The 22,361-nt window shown below is 49.3% G+C and overlaps 9 protein-coding genes across 9 annotated transcripts; 4 read left to right on the forward strand and 5 right to left on the reverse strand.

Annotated features, from left to right (window-relative positions):
• Positions 1-429: 429 nt before the first annotated feature.
• On the reverse strand, positions 430-2,168 carry N7506_007353 (terpene synthase family protein; the record flags this gene model as incomplete). Its single annotated transcript, XM_056956646.1, has 9 exons — positions 430-691; positions 746-969; positions 1,024-1,057; positions 1,120-1,209; positions 1,263-1,419; positions 1,474-1,668; positions 1,739-1,757; positions 1,811-1,934; positions 2,002-2,168. The coding sequence occupies 9 exons, from the start codon at positions 2,166-2,168 to the stop codon at positions 430-432; spliced, it is 1,272 nt and encodes a 423-aa protein (XP_056810980.1).
• Positions 2,169-6,199: 4,031 nt separating this feature from the next.
• N7506_007354 (Zn(II)2Cys6 transcription factor domain-containing protein) lies at positions 6,200-7,732 on the reverse strand (the record flags this gene model as incomplete). The annotated part of the gene is made up of 1 exon (XM_056956647.1): positions 6,200-7,732. The coding sequence occupies one exon, from the start codon at positions 7,730-7,732 to the stop codon at positions 6,200-6,202; it is 1,533 nt and encodes a 510-aa protein (XP_056810981.1).
• A 1,936-nt stretch (positions 7,733-9,668) lies between these two features.
• N7506_007355 (MDR family MFS transporter) lies at positions 9,669-11,442 on the forward strand (the record flags this gene model as incomplete). Its single annotated transcript, XM_056956648.1, has 2 exons — positions 9,669-9,925; positions 9,996-11,442. 2 exons carry the CDS (start codon positions 9,669-9,671, stop codon positions 11,440-11,442), a joined length of 1,704 nt encoding a protein of 567 aa, XP_056810982.1.
• A 2,868-nt stretch (positions 11,443-14,310) lies between these two features.
• Positions 14,311-16,436, reverse strand: nop7 (mRNA-binding ribosome synthesis protein NOP7; the record flags this gene model as incomplete). Its single annotated transcript, XM_056956649.1, has 3 exons — positions 14,311-16,199; positions 16,263-16,361; positions 16,415-16,436. 3 exons carry the CDS (start codon positions 16,434-16,436, stop codon positions 14,311-14,313), a joined length of 2,010 nt encoding a protein of 669 aa, XP_056810983.1.
• A 158-nt stretch (positions 16,437-16,594) lies between these two features.
• N7506_007357 (GPI-anchored transamidase subunit GAB1) lies at positions 16,595-18,079 on the forward strand (the record flags this gene model as incomplete). Its single annotated transcript, XM_056956650.1, has 5 exons — positions 16,595-16,736; positions 16,785-16,849; positions 16,913-17,115; positions 17,169-17,788; positions 17,841-18,079. 5 exons carry the CDS (start codon positions 16,595-16,597, stop codon positions 18,077-18,079), a joined length of 1,269 nt encoding a protein of 422 aa, XP_056810984.1.
• A 38-nt stretch (positions 18,080-18,117) lies between these two features.
• N7506_007358 (N-terminal L-serine N(alpha)-acetyltransferase NAT4) lies at positions 18,118-18,865 on the reverse strand (the record flags this gene model as incomplete). Its single annotated transcript, XM_056956651.1, has 3 exons — positions 18,118-18,252; positions 18,275-18,732; positions 18,757-18,865. 3 exons carry the CDS (start codon positions 18,863-18,865, stop codon positions 18,118-18,120), a joined length of 702 nt encoding a protein of 233 aa, XP_056810985.1.
• Positions 18,866-19,147: 282 nt separating this feature from the next.
• N7506_007359 (uncharacterized protein) lies at positions 19,148-20,377 on the reverse strand (the record flags this gene model as incomplete). Its single annotated transcript, XM_056956652.1, has 6 exons — positions 19,148-19,314; positions 19,367-19,512; positions 19,568-19,905; positions 19,955-20,059; positions 20,112-20,258; positions 20,309-20,377. The coding sequence occupies 6 exons, from the start codon at positions 20,375-20,377 to the stop codon at positions 19,148-19,150; spliced, it is 972 nt and encodes a 323-aa protein (XP_056810986.1).
• A 304-nt stretch (positions 20,378-20,681) lies between these two features.
• On the forward strand, positions 20,682-20,912 carry N7506_007360 (uncharacterized protein; the record flags this gene model as incomplete). Its single annotated transcript, XM_056956653.1, has 1 exon — positions 20,682-20,912. The coding sequence occupies one exon, from the start codon at positions 20,682-20,684 to the stop codon at positions 20,910-20,912; it is 231 nt and encodes a 76-aa protein (XP_056810987.1).
• A 190-nt stretch (positions 20,913-21,102) lies between these two features.
• On the forward strand, positions 21,103-22,335 carry N7506_007361 (zinc-dependent alcohol dehydrogenase family protein; the record flags this gene model as incomplete). Its single annotated transcript, XM_056956654.1, has 4 exons — positions 21,103-21,264; positions 21,347-21,736; positions 21,795-22,241; positions 22,291-22,335. 4 exons carry the CDS (start codon positions 21,103-21,105, stop codon positions 22,333-22,335), a joined length of 1,044 nt encoding a protein of 347 aa, XP_056810988.1.
• Between the last annotated feature and the right edge of the window lie 26 nt (positions 22,336-22,361).

Genomic DNA, 22,361 nt, shown 5'->3' on the forward strand with positions numbered 1-22,361 from the left:
TATCTTCGGCTCTATGATGGCATCGGTCGATTAAAAGAACATACTTTTGACTCTTTCGGTCTGTTTTTATGCTTCGTGCTCGTGACTGAGACTTCAGTGTCCCCACATCGTAAGGTCCTCCTTCGGGCTCTTCAAGTTTGATATTATGTTTATGTAGCATGTGAAACCGTATACGATCCCCAATACCCCCAGGGCTAATTCTCTGTTCACAGCTTAGTCAATACTTCCTTTACTCGGCCAATCAGATGACTCGACAATTAGTTGGAACCTTGGAAGGGTAGTTACAAAGACAGTTAAAAAGAGGTCCCGAATAATGGTTATCATGTGGTTGCAATGTTTCATTTGTCTAATATTCTTAATCCATGTTCCAAAACACCCGTCAGGAATCCTGTCTGTATACCTAGGTATTAATGACACTTTGCCTGTTTTTTATGCTTTTTGACGAGGGAAAAAGATATTCAGACGTGGCACCATAACAGCAACAGTCATCATAATGAAAGGACTATACTGAACAGCGGCAGAAATTGCATATTGCAGGAAAGATTGCGAGAGCAAGATCTGGTCAAATTCTTTCTTGGGCGTTTCGACTTTCATCGAAGCATTGATCTTGGACTTGGGCGATTCGACGGTGAATTGTATCACATCGTGTTCATCACGTTCCCAGACCTTGAAATATCGATCACCGAGGTAACTTTAACAAAGTCAGTAGGGCGAATAGAACTTTGAAAGCAGCCTTTTAACTTACCTCCAGTGAGTAAGACCCATCGCCACATTCAGACATCCTTCTCTAAACAAATCCGAGATGACTTTCGATTTCCCTTGACTTTTGCGATCTAGCTGCGCTTCCGCTTCATGGAAGCCATCTGCTTCATTTTGAAGCAATTGGTATGCTCGGCTCATTGCCGTGTTGCAATCAATTTCACGGTTGAGCATCAAAACAGGAATTAGGTTTTCAATCTGATCGTCATTCTATAACGCAAGTTTTAGTTCACGGCTCCTCTTGAAACGGGTATAGATACGCACCACCTCTTTTCGGAAGGAGAGCATGTCGTTTGTTCTGTATCTCTCGTTAGAAACTGTATGTGAGAAAAACACAGGATAATATGTTGAAGGGCTAACATGTGAACGAAATAGGAAGTGTGTCTCCAAAGCTTCTGCATGGATTCCGATTGTACATCTGCTCTATCAATCTCCACTCCATATATGAATCTAGCAAGTCAGTCAATATATATGGACAGGTTTGGTGATAGTGGTGGACATACGGAAGTGTAGCAATCACACAATGGGCGGCAGCAGTAGCCTCGCGTCGTTCCCAGTATTGCTCGATAGTGGGGGTTCCATGGGCTGAGAAAATGCTGTCCACATTGTTGAGGCTGCCGACGTATCGTATCATCTCGTCACATAGCACTTCGCGAGTAGCTTTATCCAAGTCAGCGCCGTGCTTGAAACTGCAATCTGGATCTAGGGGCTTACATCTGGAAGAGACTTGACAAATATGCTCACCGATCTCGTTCCAGCATTCTAGACCGTTTTGAAGATCGATATCAAAACAGCTAAGATCTGGCGCAAGCCCTTCACCAAGGAGAGAAAATCTGAAATAGTGAAGGCTTGCTGCTCTATACTCGCTAGCGAGGATTTCATCATGCTTCAGAGTACCACAATCAAATACTGTTCAGTTCAAAGTTTCAATCGTTAGCTTTTTACCAGATTGTAACAGGAACAAGCGGGAAATTCATACTGTCGTCGTACACAAAATACTAAGAGTCAAGCTGGTCAGCCGTGAATTAAAAGATTTTTAAGAGACACAAACCCAAGCAAAATACTTCGCCGCTGTGCAGAGAACATCGAACGGGGCATCCGGGCACCAGACGGCAGCGAAGACGCCGAAATCAGCTGTTTTGAGCGCTTTCATAGTGCGCTTGTCGATCACCCACCTTGCAAACTGTCAGCAACTTTCTTTTCACAATGCATGGAGATCATGCAAATCATGTTCTAGCTCACTTTTCAATCCACGGGTCGAGAACCTCGTCCCGTGCTCTTTCGTGATACTCATGCAGTCGAGGTTTCCAGTCGGGAAATGTCTTGTAAATACTCGGAATCGTCACCTTCTGGCCCAGAATTGATTGCCGAAGACTGGCGTGGGCCGTCGCCCCGGTGAAAGTGGCCATTTTTGATGAAGTCAATCTCTGTGAACAGAAGAGCTAAAAGAGATTCAATAAAGGCGTTGTCCACATTTCGATGGGCATTCTCATTGATAAATAAAACCCGGATATCTTTTCCTGGTCTCGCTTGTTTTCTTCCGCTGTTTAAATTTGATTCTTCATTTTCATTCCGTTTTATGTAGCGGTGAGCTTGGTGGTGCTGCACGTGGAGAAAATATTCTCTGTCAACTAAAATATGGAGCACAGAGTACACCGTACGCCTGAAACTACTCCACCATCATCCATTGTCGTGCATGCAGCTCGGCAAGATCTACTCCACAGTGCAATTAGGGTTTAAATCTCAAAGCTAAACAATAAACAAGATCTCTATCACGCCTAGGACTCCTGGCCGTACTGTGGGCTCCAGAAACGCTCTTCAAAATGTAGGAGATGGCGTAGGGAAGAAATTGCAATTCATTTTTTGGGAAATAGGGCATCTGTATACTCCACGAGAACCCTTAAAAACTACAATGCCTAGGGAGTTTCATTTTTAGAGTTCACTGGGTTGACTGGGCGCTGAGGTTGAGCCAATACGATTATATCATAAACGTCAGGCTTGGGATCCGAAGTAGCGATAATGGCGGCCGCGAAGTCGAAGACCCCATACGAAGGAGGTTGATCGCGATCGGGAATTAGATCCAGATTGAAATATGTCACATCTCCATTCCTGGCGCAACAGTGGGATACCTACGCGTGACGTTAACATGCGATTGGCTCAAAAGAAACAATAATAGTCTCAAAGATCCACGCACTATCCTTTTCCAAGATTAAGTGAATCTTCTATGGCGATCAAGCCGGTCGATCGGAAGGACTCCGTGCCGAGGTTCCGATACGAAATTAAAGAATATAGGTTCAAAGGCTATATTTTTGTCACAACTAGTAGAAGGAAAGAACAAATGATGTGTATGGCCACACATGCCAACATACTAGGACCGAGGAAAGAAGAGAACAGAGAGGGAAAGGAATAGGGGAGAGTCAGGATCTCTGCGGATCCTCAGGCGCAATGCCCCACACATCCCCTCACGCCCCACATGACATAAAGGATGCTAGGCTGGTAAGGGCAGGTTGCTCGTTGATTTTAGGGTCCTGCCCTACGCTCGACATTAAGTGTTCTCAGCCACGCGCTAATGAGCTAGCAGTTGGGTGGCCACTAACGAATCTTCACTCTGGAATATTTCTGTTTTGATTCCATCTACTTGCAACCTCAATTGGGCATGCGCAGGGTAGACAGTGAAAACCCCCATGTTCTACTTTAGCGCTTGAAAGAGGAGCCACATCCAATACCTCGTTTTATGCTCCGTAGACATGCCTAGTCGATAAACTCAGAGGATGGCCTCGGGATCCGCTTTGATCTCTTAGTTCATTCGTTCGTAGAGAAGGTTTTGAGTTTTACACTGCTTCGGACGAAGAGAGTCGAGTAGTGTTCATCTCATGGATCAATTAACTCCAAACATCAGCACTCATACCGGTCCATGACGGCCCTGAAGGAAGAATCTCGCAAAAGTTCACCCGCAGTCAGCCGTTGTTCTGGGTGGTAGATGAATACTTTCGACATTATAGATTGCACATGTTGCCGCTCAACCAAGTCGATATCGGGACGGAAATATGCAAGTTTTGCGGCAAGATCATTCTCTGGGTCAGGAGTTTGAGACTGATCGTACCATGAATCAACTCCGCAGGGGTGTATGTAGTGACCTTTCCACTGCTCAGGTAATGGGCCTAAGCATTCAACCATACCACTCACAACTCCCCCTGGGAGATCAGTGGGAAAGGGGGGAAAGTCAGGTAGAGCATAGAAAAAATAGCCATATAGCTCCACATATCACAAGCGAAGCTGGCTCTTGCTTGTGAAGTCGATCTGGAGAGCAATAATGCATAGGTGGGTAGCCGCGTTGAGTGGTGTTATCATCGATCTTCTTTGCTAAACCAAAATCGCAGAGATAGAGTTTATCTGTGCGAAGGTTTTCGGGGACTTTGACTGGGCTCACAAGCTCGCCCTTCTCCCAGAGATCGACGAACGGTATTGTCTGCTTCATGGGCCGACCAAATAACTCATACCTGGCACTTCTGCTGGGACTTTCAATGGGAGCAAGTCCCCACATACAGTTCCTTGCATTGGGATCTAGAGTATTATTCTTAGAATGGAGAGAAAAGGAGAAAACACATGTTGACTCACCACGGTGCAAAATCCCGGCTTCATGTAAGCTTGCCACTGTTTCCAATAATTGTCGAGCAGCAGACATACGAGAGGCCATTGGAGTCTTTTTCAAGGTGAGAGTGCAAATGGATGGACCCTTCATGGGGAGCACCAAAACCCTGTGAGGACTTCCGTCATCTCGGAGTAAAGAGAAAGTCGTCTTATACAAGACTAGACGAGAAGTATGTTGTACAGTTTTGATGATCTCGTCCTGTATTTCAGTTTCGTTATCGGCCCATTTCCCTAGGGCCATGACTTTAAGGGCCACGTTCCTCTTCTCTTGCAGATCAAATGCCATCCAGACAGTAGAGCCACCACCAAATCCGAGCTTATGCTCAACCAGATACCTCTCAGTCAGCACCTCTCCAAGACTAATAGGATATAGGACATTCTGGGTTTCCTCTGTGGCGTACCTATGCCATGGCTCAACAACTTCTTCGAGATCAAGTTCCTCGTCTTCATTCTTGACGAAGTCACCAAAATCGGTTGCATCCCCAATCGAGGCTTCTGTGTTTGCGATCTTGGATAGGAGACTGTGAATGCCAGATCAGAAACGGGATGATGTGATCTAGTGGGACCAAAGCGGAGAGAGATCAAGCAGTATATTGTCATTCATCAGATGCTGTGGCTGTGTCTTCTAGATGGATGTGATGATCAAAGATGGATGAAGTCCAGATGGCGAATTATCTTGGCTAAACTCCTGTGGTCCTTCGACATGGAACTGACCAATAAAGATGCGATTGATTGGGAGAAGGATATCAAGATGTTTGCGATCTGGATTCGGCCGGATCTTTTTGTCCGAGTCCGTCCTGCGAGTGGGAACAAGACTTAGATCATTGTCATATACACGAGATCTGAGACCCATACTAGGTATTTCGATTTCATGTAATTCAATCCGTCAAGAAAATAAACCAATCATGGTCTTACATCTTCGCGTCTGTCAAAGGTTGGTACCAAAAAACCTATGTCATGGAGCAGGTTCCGCGCATGTCGGATATGTAGCTTGTTAAACCGACTGCGGCTTGAACCAACTGGTGACCTGTGACCGGCAGATATGGGTTCACGATGCATGAATAGGAACACAAAACTTGGAAAGTCCGTATTTCTGATTTCCCATTGATTGCTGCCTTGGAGCCTTATTATTTCAGCAGTGTCGGCAACATTTGAAATGTTCCGAGGTGGCTTCTTTTGTATATGCGCATTTCTCATAGTTCATAACGCTCAGCACCTTATATCTCTCTCATCCCTCAATTTTGAGCTAAGAACTCCTGACTACCATCTTCTATTGTACGCTCCACTATGCGCTTCTTTCCTAGATTCATCATATGCAGGCTGCATCGACCCGTGTACATACGAGTAGAGTACACCCATAGACCCCGCTTCACTTTGTACCTAAGCCATTAAGGTGATGATCACACTATAGAGCACCACATAACTATTGCAAAAGCATCTGCCGATCGGAAGACCTGTCACATTACGTAGCGTGTTCCAAGGTTGCATAACCCTGTTATTTACATGTGTGGGGTAGGTACCTTACGTGGCTGGCCATCGGAGCCTTTCTTTTTTTCTATCGGAAAGAAAAGTGCCCAGATGTCGTTACAGAATCGGAGTAGATGCCGGAAATTTTTGACTTTTTCTTTATCTGAAACGTGACGCTGCTCAAAACTTGGAATATCACAAATTCCCATATACTGTCCATCCAAAATCTAATTCGTAACACTCATTCGCAACTCGTGGCACAGGAAAAGGAAACTCACACGACGAATTCTAATCAACGAGACAACGCAACAGCTGTGGATATCTACAAAAAAGGGTTCAGTTCCAACATCTGCTGGATCTTTTTCATTTTCTTCCTGAGCGAGGAAATATACCCAACACCCATCCCATCACTCTCCTGGTCGTCCTTTTGACTCATCACCATCCGCGACAGCGCGGTCAGCTCCGAACTACTGAGGAGACCGTCATTGGAGCCGCTGGCAGGGTCAAGACGGAACTCCGCGGATGTTCCCAGCAAGCGTTCGATGTGAGACAGAAGATGCACGATCACCTGGACGAGAATCTTGATCTGCAGATTCCCGTACTGGACGGGGAATCCACCAAGCTGGAGGCCCGGTACGGATTGGAGGGATGAGATGGACTGGTGCGACATTTCCGACAGAGACTCGCAGACGCGCTGGAAGAGAAGGTGATAGATCTGGATAATCTGAATGTAGCAGGTTAGGATCAGGAGAGCGGTTGAGAGATCCGGCTTAGGATGGTCGGAGGGCGATGGGATCCTGAACTCTGGAGTGTGCAGCTGGCCAAAGGGCGAAGAGCTGATATGAAGCGGCTGCACAGCGTTGGTCAGATTCGCTGCCGCGCGAGAGCAGTACATGTCAGACCCCGATGATGACAGCGGGGTGGGATCGGAGTTGGGTGACTGAAACCCAGACCCCGGCTGGTCTACAGAGGTCTTGAAAGCGATGGTTTGGAGGACTCGCACGAACTCGGAGGTGCTTTGAAGGACCTCTCCGAGGGGGTTCGAATTGGCTGCCTCCTGGCCCTGCTTGGCACACACGATATTGACCAGGGTGACACTCCAAGGTGCGGTCTTGAGTCGGTCCAGTTGCTTGCTCAGCGACTGAATCAGAACAGACAGCCTCTGAACGGCATCCGCGCTGCTCATTGTCTTCCGTGGCTGCTTGGAAGGATCGGCAGCTCTCAGGGAGTCGGAATCCAGTCTTTGGCTGGATTCGTCCGTGAAATACTGGCTTTGACCACTCGATCTATGGCTGGTGTCGGCATATGCGCTCTCCACATCGCTGGGGCTGGGAATATGCGTGCCATTCAGCGAGGGAATCCCGAAGGAAGTCTGGCCATTCGACAGCCCGCCCCCCAGGAAATCATCGCTGACCCCCGAGAGACCCAAGAGAATTGCAGGATCCAGGCCAAAAAAAGGGGGACCATTCGCGTCGAAAGCTCCTGGGCCCTCCGACGGGCCATCATCTCTCCTGCTCCCGTGATGTTTCTCGGCGCCGAATAGATGGTTTGGATTTTGGGTGGGATCTATATCATATAGTACGTCGATCTCATCGTTAGCGGTACCGCTTTGGCCGCTTACAGGCTTTCGTGGGCGTCGTTCCCGTCCCTGGCTGGTTCCCGGGGTAGTCTTCCGTGCCGGCCGTCCGAGAGGGCGCAGATTGCTTGTAATACACATGGCACCGGCGCGCAGGCACCGCGTACAGGACTGGCCGGTCTGGTCCTCCCGAGGGCATCGTAATTTGTGTCCTCTGCATCTATCGCATGCGAATCTTTTGGCGGATTGCGCGTGAGTTTCTGGTAACAACATTGCCATTGTGCGGGGTGGTTAGGGGGATATAGACTGTCTAAAGAGTTATAGAGACAGATATGGAACCAGAATATGAGCGGCATTGAATCTCCGATGAGCGCCACGATTAATAGTGGACGTCAAGCACCCAAAGGATGTTCAGTTGAACTAGATTGCGGTTTGCAGGGCGGCCCCCAGATCGCGGCCCCTCGAAACAAAGCAGGGATTGTGATGGCGCTACGGCAGCAGCTAGTGCCCATGATGCCACCTCGTATTTTGCTCTTTGGCTGTTTTGCGATGCCATTTCATGCATTCAACCATATCAAATTACAATCAAACTTCCATTTATTCTTGATAATTTCAGTCCTACCTGGAGTTTTCTCCCTATTCTTTACCAGCATAGTTATTTACCTACTTCTTCTTCTTCTCTCTCTCTCTCTCTCTCTCTTCCCTAACAAGCTTTTTTTTTTTCTTTTCAAAATACCTCTGTATGACAATACTACATTTCCTACATTTCCTACATTTCCACTAGGTCAAATGCTAGTAGTCAACATTATATTCCGGGCGAGCAAACCACTTGAGCAGACAGGCGGGTAGACTAGACTCCTCGCAGAATCTCAGTAATTACGGAGTACGGAGTACCAATTCGATCAATACATCCATAGATTCAAATTCCACAAACATCTCTATTCACAAATCCTCTTAGAGGGCCTACTATGAAAAGATCTGGATAAAAAGCCTTACTTTTATGCAGTTTAATATTAATGATATAATCGTATAACCGTACAATAGGAAACAAGTATAGAAATGGTAAAGAAATGGTAATTTGTGAAACGGCTGTTAAGCGGTGCGAGCGGAATCGTAAAATTGCAGATGTTGCTGTTACAAAATACGAGGTGGCATCGCAGGAGCTGATCAATTCACGAAATTCACGAAATGGAGGGCGTGGCTGAAATATTAGATTGAGCCATTTTCAATTCATCTCACCAACTAACAATCCGATGGTATCCCGTGAAACGATTTCACGCCATCAAATGCGTCAACTAGACGGACACTAGGCGATATTGGGCGGTGAAAGGAGTGGGAAAAAAGGCGTACGCGTGTGTGTTCACCAAGGGGCCATTCAGTCTACTGCTTCGTTCCAGTTGCTGTCTTCAATAGCAGTAATAAAATAATACAGTGTCCTTTTCTCGCACTTCTTTAGACTTCCAAGTTGATCCTATATCAGATTGCCCAGCATCTCAACCTTTTGCCCAGGTGGCTTCATATGCAAAGGTATACTCTTGTGTGTCTATGAGAACATACCAGAATAGAAAATGCCGCGAAAGAGACCCAGGACTAGTCGGCCCCGGGGCGATTCGAGAGGTTAACGGACCCCGGGCCAATAGCCGGACTAATAGCCCCCCGATTAGCTTGGTTTGACTTTCGGAACTTTCCGAACCTTCCTTACTCCGTACATTTGATCGACTCGGCCATTTATGATGCGCATCGGATTGTCTCATTGTTTCCACTACATGACGCCTGGCGAGCTCACACACCACATGGGGCCAATGCAGTCAGCATGCAAAGACATCGCTCCTAACGAGAATGCCTTGCGTGCGAGTCATGAATCGGATCCGGGGATATGGCAAGATCCGAATCGGGGCCAACAAAGAACAACTAGAATGCTCCGAAACAGTCGGCCAGATTGCCTCTCCGTCACCGAAGGCATAGATTCAATTTCTTCGAACCAATTGTTTCTCTCTTCAGCCTCCGATATTTTCTATTATTCTGCATACGAAAATCATTTGAGCTCACAGACCTAACGGGGATCAAAATCGTGAGAGGTACCCGACAAGCAGCTGGATACGGTGGTGGGTGAGTGACCTTAGCTCCCTGCAGAAAAAGAGCAGTGCTAAGGTGTTAGTCTCCTTTTCTTGTCTTGAGATATAGTCTCACCGTGCTTTTGCAACTTTTCGCGACCATGACAGTGGAAACGAAGCCTGGCCTGCGAGAAGAAAATGGACTCCGAGTGGAAAATGGCAGTGAGGAAGCAATCGTGAAACCTCCGCCAATGAAAAGAGGGTTCAAGTTCTGGACCATTATCTTTACACTCTGTATAACGGGTCTGTTGGGAGCACTGGAGAACACGGTGGTTTCGACTTCAATGCCAACAATTGTGGAGGAGCTGGGCATCGGCGACAACTATATCTGGATCACGAATGCCTTCTTCCTCACCAGGTACCTTGATCCCCTACTGCCAGTCGTGGTGACCCGAGCCGGAAACTGACACTCCCTGGGAATTCTCTAGTGCAGCGGTTCAGCCCCTGTTTGGCCAGCTAGCCAATGTCTTCGGTCGCCGATGGCTAACGATGTTTATCGTCGCCATCTTCACCTTGGGAAGCGGCATCTGCGGTGGCGCAACGGGCGCGAATATGCTCATCGTCGGGCGTGCGGTTCAAGGTATTGGAAGCGGTGGCATTAACATGATCGTCGATGTGATCGTCTCGGATCTCGTTCCCTTGCGTGAGCGCGGAAATTTTATCGCCATCGTGCTCACCGTATACTCGATTGGCAGCTCGATGGGCCCCTTTGTAGGTGGAATCATTGTTCAACGGACCACTTGGAGATGGGTCTTCTACATTAACCTACCTGTTGGCGGGTTTGCGCTGGTCCTTCTGTTCCTGTTTCTACACACGAACTATCAGAGCAACACCACCTTTTCCCAGAAGATCAAGCGTATCGACTATATCGGCAATATCCTCATCATGGGAGCGACGGCAGCGGTCCTCTGCGCATTGACATACGGGGGTTCACGCTTTCCATGGGGCTCATGGCGGATCGTGGTGCCGTTGGTGCTGGGCCTGGTTGGGCTGGTTATATTTATGGTCTTTGAACAATCCAAGTTCTGTCCCGAGCCCGTGGTGCCACCGCGCCTATTCAAAAATCGAACCTCCCTCGTGGTCTTCATCAACACATACTTGTTCACGGTTCTTCTCTACTGGGTGCTGTTCTTCATCCCAGTTTACTTCCAAGCCATTTTGGGCTCTTCGCCAGCCCGAGCAGGCGTTCAAATGCTGCCCATTACCCTCGTTGCGATTCCCGGCGCCGTGATTGCGGTCATCATCCTCTCGAAGTTTGGAAAGTACAAAGCCCTTCACCTGGTCGGTTTTATCATCCTCACATTGGGTATGGGCCTGTTTGCCCACCTCGACCGCTACTCCTCCGATGGGGAGTGGATTGTTTTTCAAATCATTGCCGCGCTCGGATCTGGAATGATCCTGAACACCTTGCTCCCTGCCTTCCAGGCCCCACTGGCAGAGTCGGATCAGGCGGCTGCCACGGCAAGCTGGGCATTTATGCGGAGCTTCGGTAATATATGGGGCGTTGCTATCCCCGCTAGCATCTTCAACAATCAGTTTAACAAATACGCTTATCGGATTTCCGATGCTACTGTGCGGCAAACACTCTCCAACGGTCACGCCTACCAGCACGCGTCCAATACCTTCATAAACAACCTTAGTGACCCGGTGAAGAGCGAAGTGATCGGGGTATTTTCTGACTCCCTTAAGCTTGTCTGGTTGGTATCGATTGCTTTCTGCGGTCTTGCTTGTATACTGGTGTTTTTTGAAAAAGAGGTGCCTTTGCGACAGGAGCTTGAGACAGAGTATGGCATGACGGAGAACGACCTCACTCAGACAAAGAAGGGGGATACCCCCGATGCTGAAAAAGCAGGCTCAGACACCCCGCAAACTTGAGGTTGACAGGACGGGACTTGGTGGAACCATGCACCAGAAACTAAATGAAATCTAATAAGTCAAAATTTCAACTGATTTCCAAGAGGGAATCTTCTTCTAGCAATCCCCTAAAGATATATATATATATCTGTATATTGTTACTCTACCTCGGTATCAAAGTTTAACCCTCAAATTAGGCTTCCAATGGGCCGAGGATTCTTCTCTATAATAATCTTATAGACCAGAACATACGTTAAAAAATTAAGCAAAAACATACAACAGTGAGGATTCGCTGGTGGTCACCCACCCAACTACTAACTCACCGGCGTGTGGCTTAAGTACGGCTGAGCGGACGGGAAGCCCTGTTCTCCACACCCTGTGGTCTTATGTGCCTGGAATATGATTTCATTTACTCAAGTCGAGCCGTTGCAAGCGTGTCATTTCCTATGGAAAATGATTCCAATCCGAATTGATCAAGACGAACCCGGTTTGTATGGATTCGCAGCTCCTCATAGAACCCCTTCCCCATTACGGGGATGTCTGAAGGGCGACTGGCTCATTTTTTTTCCGCGGCTTGTTGTCAGAAGGCTGTGGATCGCTGCGCGCGACCTCCATATCCAATCTCTTCGCTGATGAATTCGGCCGCGATCATCTTACTCTATCTGTGGTTCAGAAGTTTTCTCGCGCGGTTCTCTTTGAAGTACGTGATATAATATATCCACGTCTTTGTGAAGTCACTAACGCAGTATAGAAAACTACCAACTGTCCTTCATCTCGATATGGTCACCAAGATACTACAGAGTATTCTGATACTCCTAGTGTTGTATCCAACGTCAAAATTCTTGAAGGTTTCCTCAACGCAGTCGTGATCATGTGGATTGCAAGGCAACGATCATGAACCTGGACATGGCGAGCACTCCCTCGTCGACTAAAAATTGTCTATTCTCTCACGATGTGAACATACCTGGAAACAACGAGAAAACGCAAAAAGAAGGAACCGACGCCTACTTTGTCGTGCGAAAATCAAGAGAAGATCACGATGTCGAGACCATCAATTTGCCGTGAATCACAAAAAGGCCTCGACGTATAGAGTACTGTGAGCTTGGAGAGCACCTGTCTCGTGGCGATTTGATGGTATCCACATAGTAAAATCGGTGATGAATCAACAAAACCCTCTTGAGCGTGGATTACCAGACCGTGGGATCGGCATTCTCTGCAATATGGGTAAAGAAGGTAGATGGGATCGACCATCGGGTCTCTTTCCTCGAGGCCGACGACAAGGAATTCACAGCGTTGAAGGAGAATGTGCGTATGCTGAGGGGGAAGGTTTGGCTGCTTGAAGGCCATGTACGCACACAAACGGACCTCATAAATGAGCTGAGTGGAGGAGGGAAGACCTCCCAAAGCATAATTGAAAAGCCCAGTGCCAGGATCCCGAAAGAGACCGCCACAGATTCCATGAAAGCCAGTGAGAGGGAGCACAGGGAAAGCTGGTTTTGAGACAAGATCTCCGGTCACATCAGAGGCGCGAGGCACCAAATACTTTTTTAAAAATATGAGTTTATCTCTATGCGATCTGAGCGTTAATACCATCTCTCTTCGCTGGGAGGCTCAGCCATGAAGTGACCCGATGATTGTACATCAGTAGGAACTCTTGAATCTGCTTTGAGTCCAGTACCGGCGCTAGCACATTGGCCACTCGGGTACTCTCATCGAGCTTTTTGATTGCTTTCATCAGCGACGCAATTTCCTTTCATAGGAATGACGAGTTGTGTTCGGGGAACCGGACTTCGACCTGTATCATAGTTGCGGCTCTTGGAAGGTCTAGCTTGGCGATGGTCCTCTCTATTTAAGAGACTGCTCAAAGACCACTCGAAAGATAGGATAAAAGTGTAGAAGTAAACAAGTCTAACTGAAAAGTTGTTAACATGCTGACTTTCGAATTCGCAATTTAAGGCTAACATGAATATGAATTCACCGGATATAAGACTGATCTTGGACATATGTCCCTTTAAATCATCATCAACACAAATCTCTGTGCAACGAACGGACATCTCAGAAAGGCCTCCTGGTCATGTCAGCCAAAAGATCCGGCGAAACAAATCAAGTATGCTTCTTGGCCGTGCTATCATCACATCATCTTCGAGCGTTCTTGTGGTCTCTTGAATTTCGTGACAAAATTCACGTATCGCTTATTCACGCTCAATTTGACGCTGCATGATCACGTCAGCCTCATGCTCGAGGGCTAAGAACCTGCCCGCTGCTGTCGGAAGAGAAGCCACAGGGTGACAGCGACAGTTGCGTTGGGCCTTCTACAATGCTGAATGCGAGTGACTAGGTACAAGCCTCAGTACCGCGCTCACGCGCGGCCAAAAGGACGATAGTAGTTGCTTGTAAAGAGGAGTAATTATGTATTGGTTCACTCTTATATTTCCTTCAATAAAAAACGGAAGAGAGCTGTCATATAGTTCGTGATATCCTTCCAGCTGTCCTTCCAGCTGTCTTTCCGATTGATTGTAGAGTAATCATAATTGTTCGAATAAAGGAGGTCTTGAATATGACGTGAATAGAGAATTAGAGATTGGGGATACTTTACGCCTTGATCTCCGGAGTAGTAGACGTGAGAATAGATTGGTGACGGAAAAAAGCTATCATAAAGCATTTATAAGAGGTCCACAAAAGTCTTGCCTAAGCCATGAAAAACGAAATACAGGTTGTATATTGTAGATACAACCTTGGAATAGCTAACTTGAGAAGAACGAGGTATACATGTAATTGGGATACAATCCCGATAAATAGCATTAAACTTCAATCACAAATTTTTGGGGGCCTATACATGAGACATATCCAAACCAAACGCCCGGAAAAGCACTATCTAACATGCAAGCTCTAGTTCTTGGCAGCCTTCTCGCCCTTCTCACCCTTCTCCAGCTTGCGGCGCTTGGACCGAAGCTTAGCAGACTCATCAGCAGTCTTCTTGTTCGAGTACATCATCTTCTCGAGCAGCTTGCGCTTCTTCCGGCTCATCATCATCTTCTGTCTGTCGAGCTCCTCATCCTCGCTGCGCTTCTTGGCAGCGATCTTCTTAGCCTTAGCGGCCTTCTTCTTGGATGCCTCGTCGGTGGCACCAGCAGTGAATGGCAGACCAGCAGCCTCGGCCTCAAGCTCCTTCTGGTGCTGGGTGCGAGCGGCCTCATCCTCGGACTCGGACTCGGAAGCGGCTCCTTCCTCGAAGCCACCGAAGTCTTCGACTTCTTCCTCGGACTCGCTCTCGTCGTCGTCGGTACCGGCAACGTCCATGCCTCCGTCAACGGACTCGGCATCGGACTCGGCGGCCTTCTCCTCGACGGCGGGCTCGTCCTCCATCTCCTCATCGCTGTCGGATGCATCGGCGGCGTTCTCAGCCTCGTCGGCTTCCTCCTGCTCGGCCAGGGTGGCGCGAGGGTCGTAGGCGCCGCGGGTAGCCTTAACCCAGGGGCTCAGGTGGGGAGGGAGAGTAGCACCGGGGGCGTAGAGGTCAGCACGGAGCAGCTTGCCCTCGTTGATACAATCCCAAACCCACTGGGGCTGGATGTATGTGCGGCCAGGAATGCGGGATCCAGGCTGGACCTGAGGGGCGTTCTTGTCATCGGGGATAGCGGGGAGAGATTCTTGAGGGAGCTGGGGGCGGTCGACGATTTGGTGAGTGATGCGGGGGTCGGTCTCGTCGTGGGTGAAAGCGCCGTCGCCGAGCACGGAGGCCCAGCCGACGCGCTTGCAGCCGAAGGAGCGCAGGATGAATTCCAATGGGGCCTTGGGGGCCTCACGGGAAATGTAGAAGACAAAGGGAGCGAAGAGAGCACCGGCCTCGTTGCCGCTCATGGAGGGCTGGGGGAGGGTGTCGGCTTCGGGAGCCTCGGTCTCGAAGCGGTCAATGGCGTCGGTGTTCTCTTCAGTTGTGTCCATGGCGCTGTCGTCTGTGCTCTGATCCAAACCGGCCTTCTTGATCACCTTGTCAACCTTGGCTTGCAGCTCCTTGGAAACTTCCTTGTTGGAATTGCCGTTGGCCTGGGTCTTGCCGGCCTCAATGGCCTTGGGCACATCACCGACGGTGCGGCCCTCGAGGGTGAAAGCGGCCAACTCGGCACCGTTCTCGTCGCTGCGGGTGTCGAACTTAGGGGGGTATCGCAATCCAATTCCGGAGTACAGGCGGAAGTTGACAAATCCGAGGAGGGTGGTGTAAAATTCAACAAAGGTGGCCATGATACGGTAGTCGACATCGCCGTTAACACGCTGGACGAAGCGGTAGGGAACCAGCCACATGATATCCTGTCCTTGGATCGTAGCCTGGTAGTAGATACCCTTAATGGAAAGGAATGACCTGCGCAAAGAGTTGGTCATGATCAGGTAGTGCTGGAACTCGTGGCAAAGGCGCTGGCAGAGCGCAATGGTCTTGGCGGGAACATGGTCGGTGGAGGGGAGGGTAGCGAAGAGGAAGAGAAGAGAAAGGGCGTCGTCGAGATCACGCAGGGCATCAATGAAAGTCGGGTAGCGCTCTTTGATAACGTGGTCCAAAGTGAGTCTCGGGGCGTTGTTCTTTTCTAAACGGGAGGCATCGCCGACTTCTCCACGGCCGAGGGAGCGAGCGATCTTCTTAGCAAGCGCCTTCTGGTCACGGAACTTGTTGAGCAAGGGCTCGTGCAGCAGATACTGGATATCCTTGGTGTAGTAGAAGGTGGTGTTGGGAGTAGCGGTCTTGGAAGCCTTCTTCTTGTTACGGGGCTCGCGAGGGTAGATACCTGATATCGAGGATCTTGTTAACTTTGCGACTCAATTGGAGGCGCTAGAGAAGGGTGAATTACCCTTGAAAATGCAAAGGCGACGGAAATCCGGTAGAGAGATTTGCAGTTTGCGCACGGCCTGGGTTCTGGTAATGTAGTTCTTGGCCGAGCCAGAGGTACCTGGAGATTTCAATGTTAGCAGGGGATTAAAAGAGCAGGTTCAGGCAGCATACCCTTCTTCTTAATTCTCGCCATGATGAAAAGTTGGTCAGAATATGCAATCGGCTGATAAGAAGAAAGAAAATTTCTCGATAACTTTTTTTTTCCTTTCCGCACTGGGGTGGTCCGTGCGGAAGGCGGAGAGCAGCCCAGGCTAAGGCACGGAGATGTCAACAGTTGAACCTCAATCCGCCATGGCGATAGACCGGCGGAAGTTGTTGGTTTTTGGCGCTGCCTTTGTGCTGCGTCTGCTCCTCACATGTCTCTTTCCATCTTTACCAGATCTCTTGACGGGGAGAGTCGAGGTTTCGACCCCCGTCAATAGCTTCAAACGCCGTACGTGTCTCCGACAATGGACTCCGCAGTGAACTAACCCATGTCTAGTCCAAGAAGGCTTGTTCTTATATACCAGAAATGTGTCGCCCTATGATGGAGGTGTCTTCCACCAGGTTCGTGAACCCCATTCCCCCACGTCTTGGTCCCTCGATTGACAATGGAATTTGGTGGTCTAGGCTCCACTCCTACTACCCTTGTTTGCTCTACTCCCAGACGCAAAGAGCTCGCCTTTGCCCACCGCCATCTTCTACTTCCTGATTGATCTCTTGAATGCCCACGCATTGCTGAGGATTTCTGAGTCGGGCCAATCTGTCAAATCGAGACTCCACACGGCTGTACGCCAGCATGTGCGCTGGGACGGAGTATCAATTGCGGCATGGTATGTGAACTCCCCATATCCCGCCATTGAGTCCGGTATACTTACTTGCGAAGGTTCTTGTTTAACCCATTCACACTTGCGACGTGTCTAGCGCGGTCAACGAGCGTGTTTACCACATCGGGGGTCCTCTTCGCCATCTCCAATGCCGTCGGGGGCAACAGCATCAACTCCATGCTGGCCCTGGGTTTCGCCTCCTACCTGTCTCTTTACCCGGCGCTACTGTTCATCCCCCTGGTATTGGTATGCTATGATCTTCGCGCTCAAGGGCCGAACCCGCCCAAGGTCGGCTTATATGCTGCTCAGCATGCCGGTCTTTTGTTCGCCAGTATCGCAGCTCTGATCGGTCTTTCTTGTTTGATCACCGGCAATTTCTGGGAGTTCATCTCGGCAACATACGGTTTCCACCTTTTGGTCCCGGACTTGACTCCGAACGTCGGTCTTTGGTGGTATTTCTTTATCGAGATGTTCGACTCTTTCCGCGAGTTCTTCCTCGGCGTGTTTTGGCTGCACTTGGCCAGTTACGTCGGTGGTCTTACGGCTCGCTTCCAGCGACAGCCGTTATTCGTCATTGTTTCGCTGTTGGGTGTCTTCGCCATCTTCAAGCCATACCCCAGCATCTCTGACGCTTCCTTGTTCTTCGCCGTGTTGCCATTGTATCGCCATCTGTTCCCACGTGAGTTTCCATCTCCATGTTTCTTCCGAGTTCAATTACTAACTGCGCACAGTGATGCGATACACTTTCTTCGCTGCCTCAGCAATCCTGTACTCGACTCTTCTCGGCCCCGCGTTCTACCACCTTTGGATCTACGCGGGATCTGGAAATGCCAACTTCTTTTACGCCATCACTCTGGTGTGGAGCTTGGGTATCTCCATCCTTCTAGCAGACGTAGTATTCGCCGCCCTCCGCGACGAATGGGAGCAGCAAAACCCCGAAAAACAAGGCGCCGAGGTGCGACAGGTGTAATTTATATCCAACTTCTGCATAACCTTCATAGCATTCCATCATTTCAATCCCTTTGACAAAATCAAGTAATCCGGATCCTTCACAGTCCCATTCCGCAATCTCCGTGGACCAGGCGAGTACTCATCAACTCCATACCCAAGCCTCTCGTAAAACCTCGTCGCAACCGCATTCGACTTAAATACCGTCAACATAGACTTCTCCAACCCGACAGCCCGACCAAACCCCCTCCATCCGCTCCATCAACATCTTCCCAATACCCCGCCCCCGGGCCCTCGGCGAAAGATGGATCTCGTAACAGTAAACAACCTCCTTGCCATCCTCGTAGGTCACCATAAACGATAAGAACCCACTCACCTCCCGACCCGACGGCTCGTCGGCAGATGTGCCCCGCACAATCAAATACTTCATATCGGGCAATTTCATCTCCTTGCGCTTCTTCGGACGCGACCACCCGGAGCTGGAGGCTGAGTACGCTTCGCCGGACGTCTGCTCCACTAGATCTAGACATGCTTCTAGGTCTGAGGTGGAGATCGTGGCTGCGGAGTAGATGTCTACGGCGGTGTCTTCGCTGTTGGACTTTTCATCACTTGGAGCGTACTGAGATTTGAACTCTTCAATTGATAGTGCGTTGGTTCTTTCGACCAGTGGGAGTGCTGGTTGTGTTAGTTAGGGTACACGTTCGTTGTTTGGCGATCGCCCAGGTGCAATTCGGGTGCGGGTACCTGAGACGCGTCGCGCCTTTTTCACTTTGGGCTTTGTCACTCGACTGCCCTTCACTGAATGCATTGTCGGAGAGGATTTCTCAAATGTTGTGTTGGATGTAGAGTGAAATATATGGTGAGCGAAAGAAATTGGCGGAAAGCCACGGGCGGAAGGTGCTTATTTGCGATTTTGTGAGTTGATTTGGAGGCGCCCTCGAAGTATATGTTCCTGCGGGAAATCTCACAAATAGACAATATTCCATCGAGTCTTTTAAGGTTCCAAAATTGACGATCTTGGAACTTTGAATTGTTTTTTTTGAAAAGGGTTGACGTTGAATATATTTCTATCGTGTTCTCTACTTCAAAATTAAGTGCTAGCTCGTTGAGTGGCAGCATGCTCCTCAGCGCGGCGCTCAGCTTCAGCGGCGCCCAGCTCCTCGAAGACATCAACACCCCAGCGGAAAGGATAGTTGTAACGGGTGTTCTTGTCCAGCTTGTTCAGAGCTGCAAATTCCTCATCGGGAAGAACAAAGTCTTTTTTTCGTTAGCTGAGAACTTCAAGTAGAAAACCGGTTGAAAAGCATACCTTGGAAGTTACTCTCGATTCGCGACGGCGTAACACTCTTAGGCAACACAGCAGAGCCTCGCTGAATGGCCCAGGAGATAAGGACTTGCGCAGGGTCCTTGTTGAGCTTCTTGGCAATATCTTCAACGACGGGGTCATTGACCACACTAGATCGGATTAGCAAATTGACAAATCACCTGGCTATTAACAGCGATTACTCACCGAGGCAAGTCATAAATATTGTTACCGAGGGGAGAGTACGCCACGGGAAGAATGTTCTGTTCTTTCAGGTAAGAGAAGAGCTCCGGCTGCAGCAGGTAAGGGTGTGCCTCGATCTGGTTCGCAGCGGGCGGGATCTTCGCAGTCTTCAACAGCTCCTTCGTCGCTGCGATAGTAAAGTTACTTATTCCGATACTTCGGATCTTGCCCGCCTCGACAAACTTCTCGAGAGCAGCCCAGGTGTCGGAGACCGGAACGTCGGCTAGTCGGAATCGCTTCGTCACCGGGTCCGTCGGCGTGAGAGTCTCATTAGTGTGCGCGAAAGCGACGGGCCAGTGGATCTGGTGCAATGTTAGGGAGGTATGTTGCAATCCGGTCAGAAAGGCTCACAAGGTACAGGTCCAAATAGTCGGTTTGGAGGTCGCTCAATGTCTTGTTGATAGCTTCCTCCACATTGTCTGGGTGGTGGTGTGTGTTCCACAGCTTGCTGGTGATCTGGAGTATGTTATGAGTTGCTGCTAGCATAGAAATTTCTGACTTGACATACAAAGATGTCTTTACGAGGCACGCCGGACTTCTTCCATCCGTTGCCTACTTCGTTCTCATTTTGATAACACGCAGCAGCATCAATGTGACGGTAGCCCTGACGAAGGGCGGTTTCGACAGCATTTTCAACTTCATGGGGCTTAGAGAGCTAGACGAAATAAAGTCAGCATTGTCATAAATTGTTTGAATCGAACATACCCAAGTGCCGAGACCGACAGCAGGGATCTGGTAGCCCGAGTTGAGCTTGAAAGTTCGCCCGAGAGACATGATGTATAGTATAGCGTTTAGAATGTATCGCTGAGTTGATTGCAGATAGATCTTCACCCAAGTCGCGACAGGAGGGGTTGCCAGCTATTTATGTCGCATTCCCCGCTCCAAGAACAGTCTTGCGACATCTTCAGTGTCGATCTCGCGCCATCGGCAGCTCGGAAAGATGTAAACTAAGTGGATAATCCAGAGTCACTCGTGATATTCTTTTGCAATTGCACAATTGCGGATATGAGCTATTCCGCTTATGTGCTAGCTTTGTTTCTGTACTTCGCTACATTGTCGTTTCTTAGCTCGCCCTACTATGACCACCTGGGCATCGAAGAGTCTCATCATATCTCATTTCAGTGGCACAGATGACGCAGTCAGTCGTAAGAACGTACCACGCATATGGCAAATCCCCGAAAAGCAGTGTGAAGTCAATAAGGCCGACATGGGCCTATCGCAGGTCAAAATGGGACATTGGGTAGGCTCAAACCCACCAACGAGCTTCAGTTCAAGCAGCTCCACGTCCAACCCAGACCAGTCGAATTGAGTTTCAAGCTCCAACCGAAAATGAGCTCGGGAGGTCCTTAACAGGTTTGTGTTTTCTTAATAATCTTTCCGGGTGGAACCGAACGCGGATCGCATACGTCAGGGTCCTCATATAACCTGCCACCCCACTATTTGAACAGACTGAACTCCTGTCAATTTGCACATTGTCAATCGATTGCTTATATCTCAAAATGTCTCCTTCAACTATGAAACAGTGGGTTGTGCAAGATAAGGAGCATGACCTCGACGGTCTTGTCTACAAGGATGCCGCCGTCCCGAAAGTCGGTGAGAATGAAGTCCTGGTGAAGCTCCAGGCTGCGTCGCTGAACTATCGCGACTTGATTATCCCCAAGGTAGGTGTGAGAATAAGACTCCGTGGCTTTGAGAACAGCCTTTCCGGACTATGATAGCTCATCCCTCTCCCTTTTTCAACAGGGCGCATACCCATTCGCTCTCAGTTTCCCCGTTGTCCCGGGCTCTGATGGCGCGGGTGAAGTTGTGGAAGTCGGATCCAAGGTGGCCGAGTTCAAGAAGGGTGACCAGGTCGCAACCCTCTTCAACCAGGGTCACCAGTATGGTGAGATCGACCCACATGCCGCAGCCACAGGTCTAGGTGGCGCAGTCGACGGTGTTCTCCGCGAATACGCGGTATTCAACGAGACCGGACTTGTCAAAGCTCCAGCCAATTTGACTGCCCAAGAAGCGAGTACCCTGTCATGTGCGGCGCTCACCAGCTGGAATGCGCTGTATGGTCTGAAGCCCTTGAAGCCCGGCCAGGTCGTTCTGGTGCAGGGAACTGGCGGTGTCAGTATCTTCGGCTTGCAGGTAAGACCAAATCCGATAATATCTAGCGGAGAATTGAAAATGCTGATGAGCGATGCAGTTCGCCAAGGCCGCGGGCGCAACAGTGATTGCGACAACCTCCTCGGCTGAAAAGGCCGAGAAGCTCAAGAAGCTTGGTGCCGATCATGTCATCAATTATAAGACAGAGCCCAACTGGGGCGAAGCAGCTCGCAAACTGACTCCTGACGAGGCAGGTGTGGATCACATTATCGAAGTGGGCGGTAGCGGAACCCTGCAGCAGAGCTTCAAGTGTGTGAAGCTAGAGGGTATCATCAGCGTCATTGGATTCCTCGGAGGCGTGGACGCTAAGACTCTGCCAACAGTCCTGGAGACCTTGACGCACATTTGCACCGTCCGGGGTGTTTATGTTGGCAGCAAGGCCCTGATGCGGGACATGGTTCGAGCTATTGAGGCCAATGATATCCATCCAGTTGTGGATGAGAAGGTGTTTAGCCTTGACCAGACGAAGGAGGCTTATGAGTACATGGTAAGTGGTTTCGCGCTTGACACGATGATCAAGTACTGACATGACGCAGTGGGCACAGAAGCACTTCGGCAAGTTGACTATCAAGATCAACTAGGTGAAGGCAATCTTGCTAGATTGTTG

The sequence above is a fragment of the Penicillium brevicompactum genome (assembly GCF_028827555.1).
Source record: "Penicillium brevicompactum strain IBT 35665 chromosome Unknown utg000005l_segment0_segment0, whole genome shotgun sequence".
NCBI lineage: Eukaryota > Fungi > Ascomycota > Eurotiomycetes > Eurotiales > Aspergillaceae > Penicillium > Penicillium brevicompactum.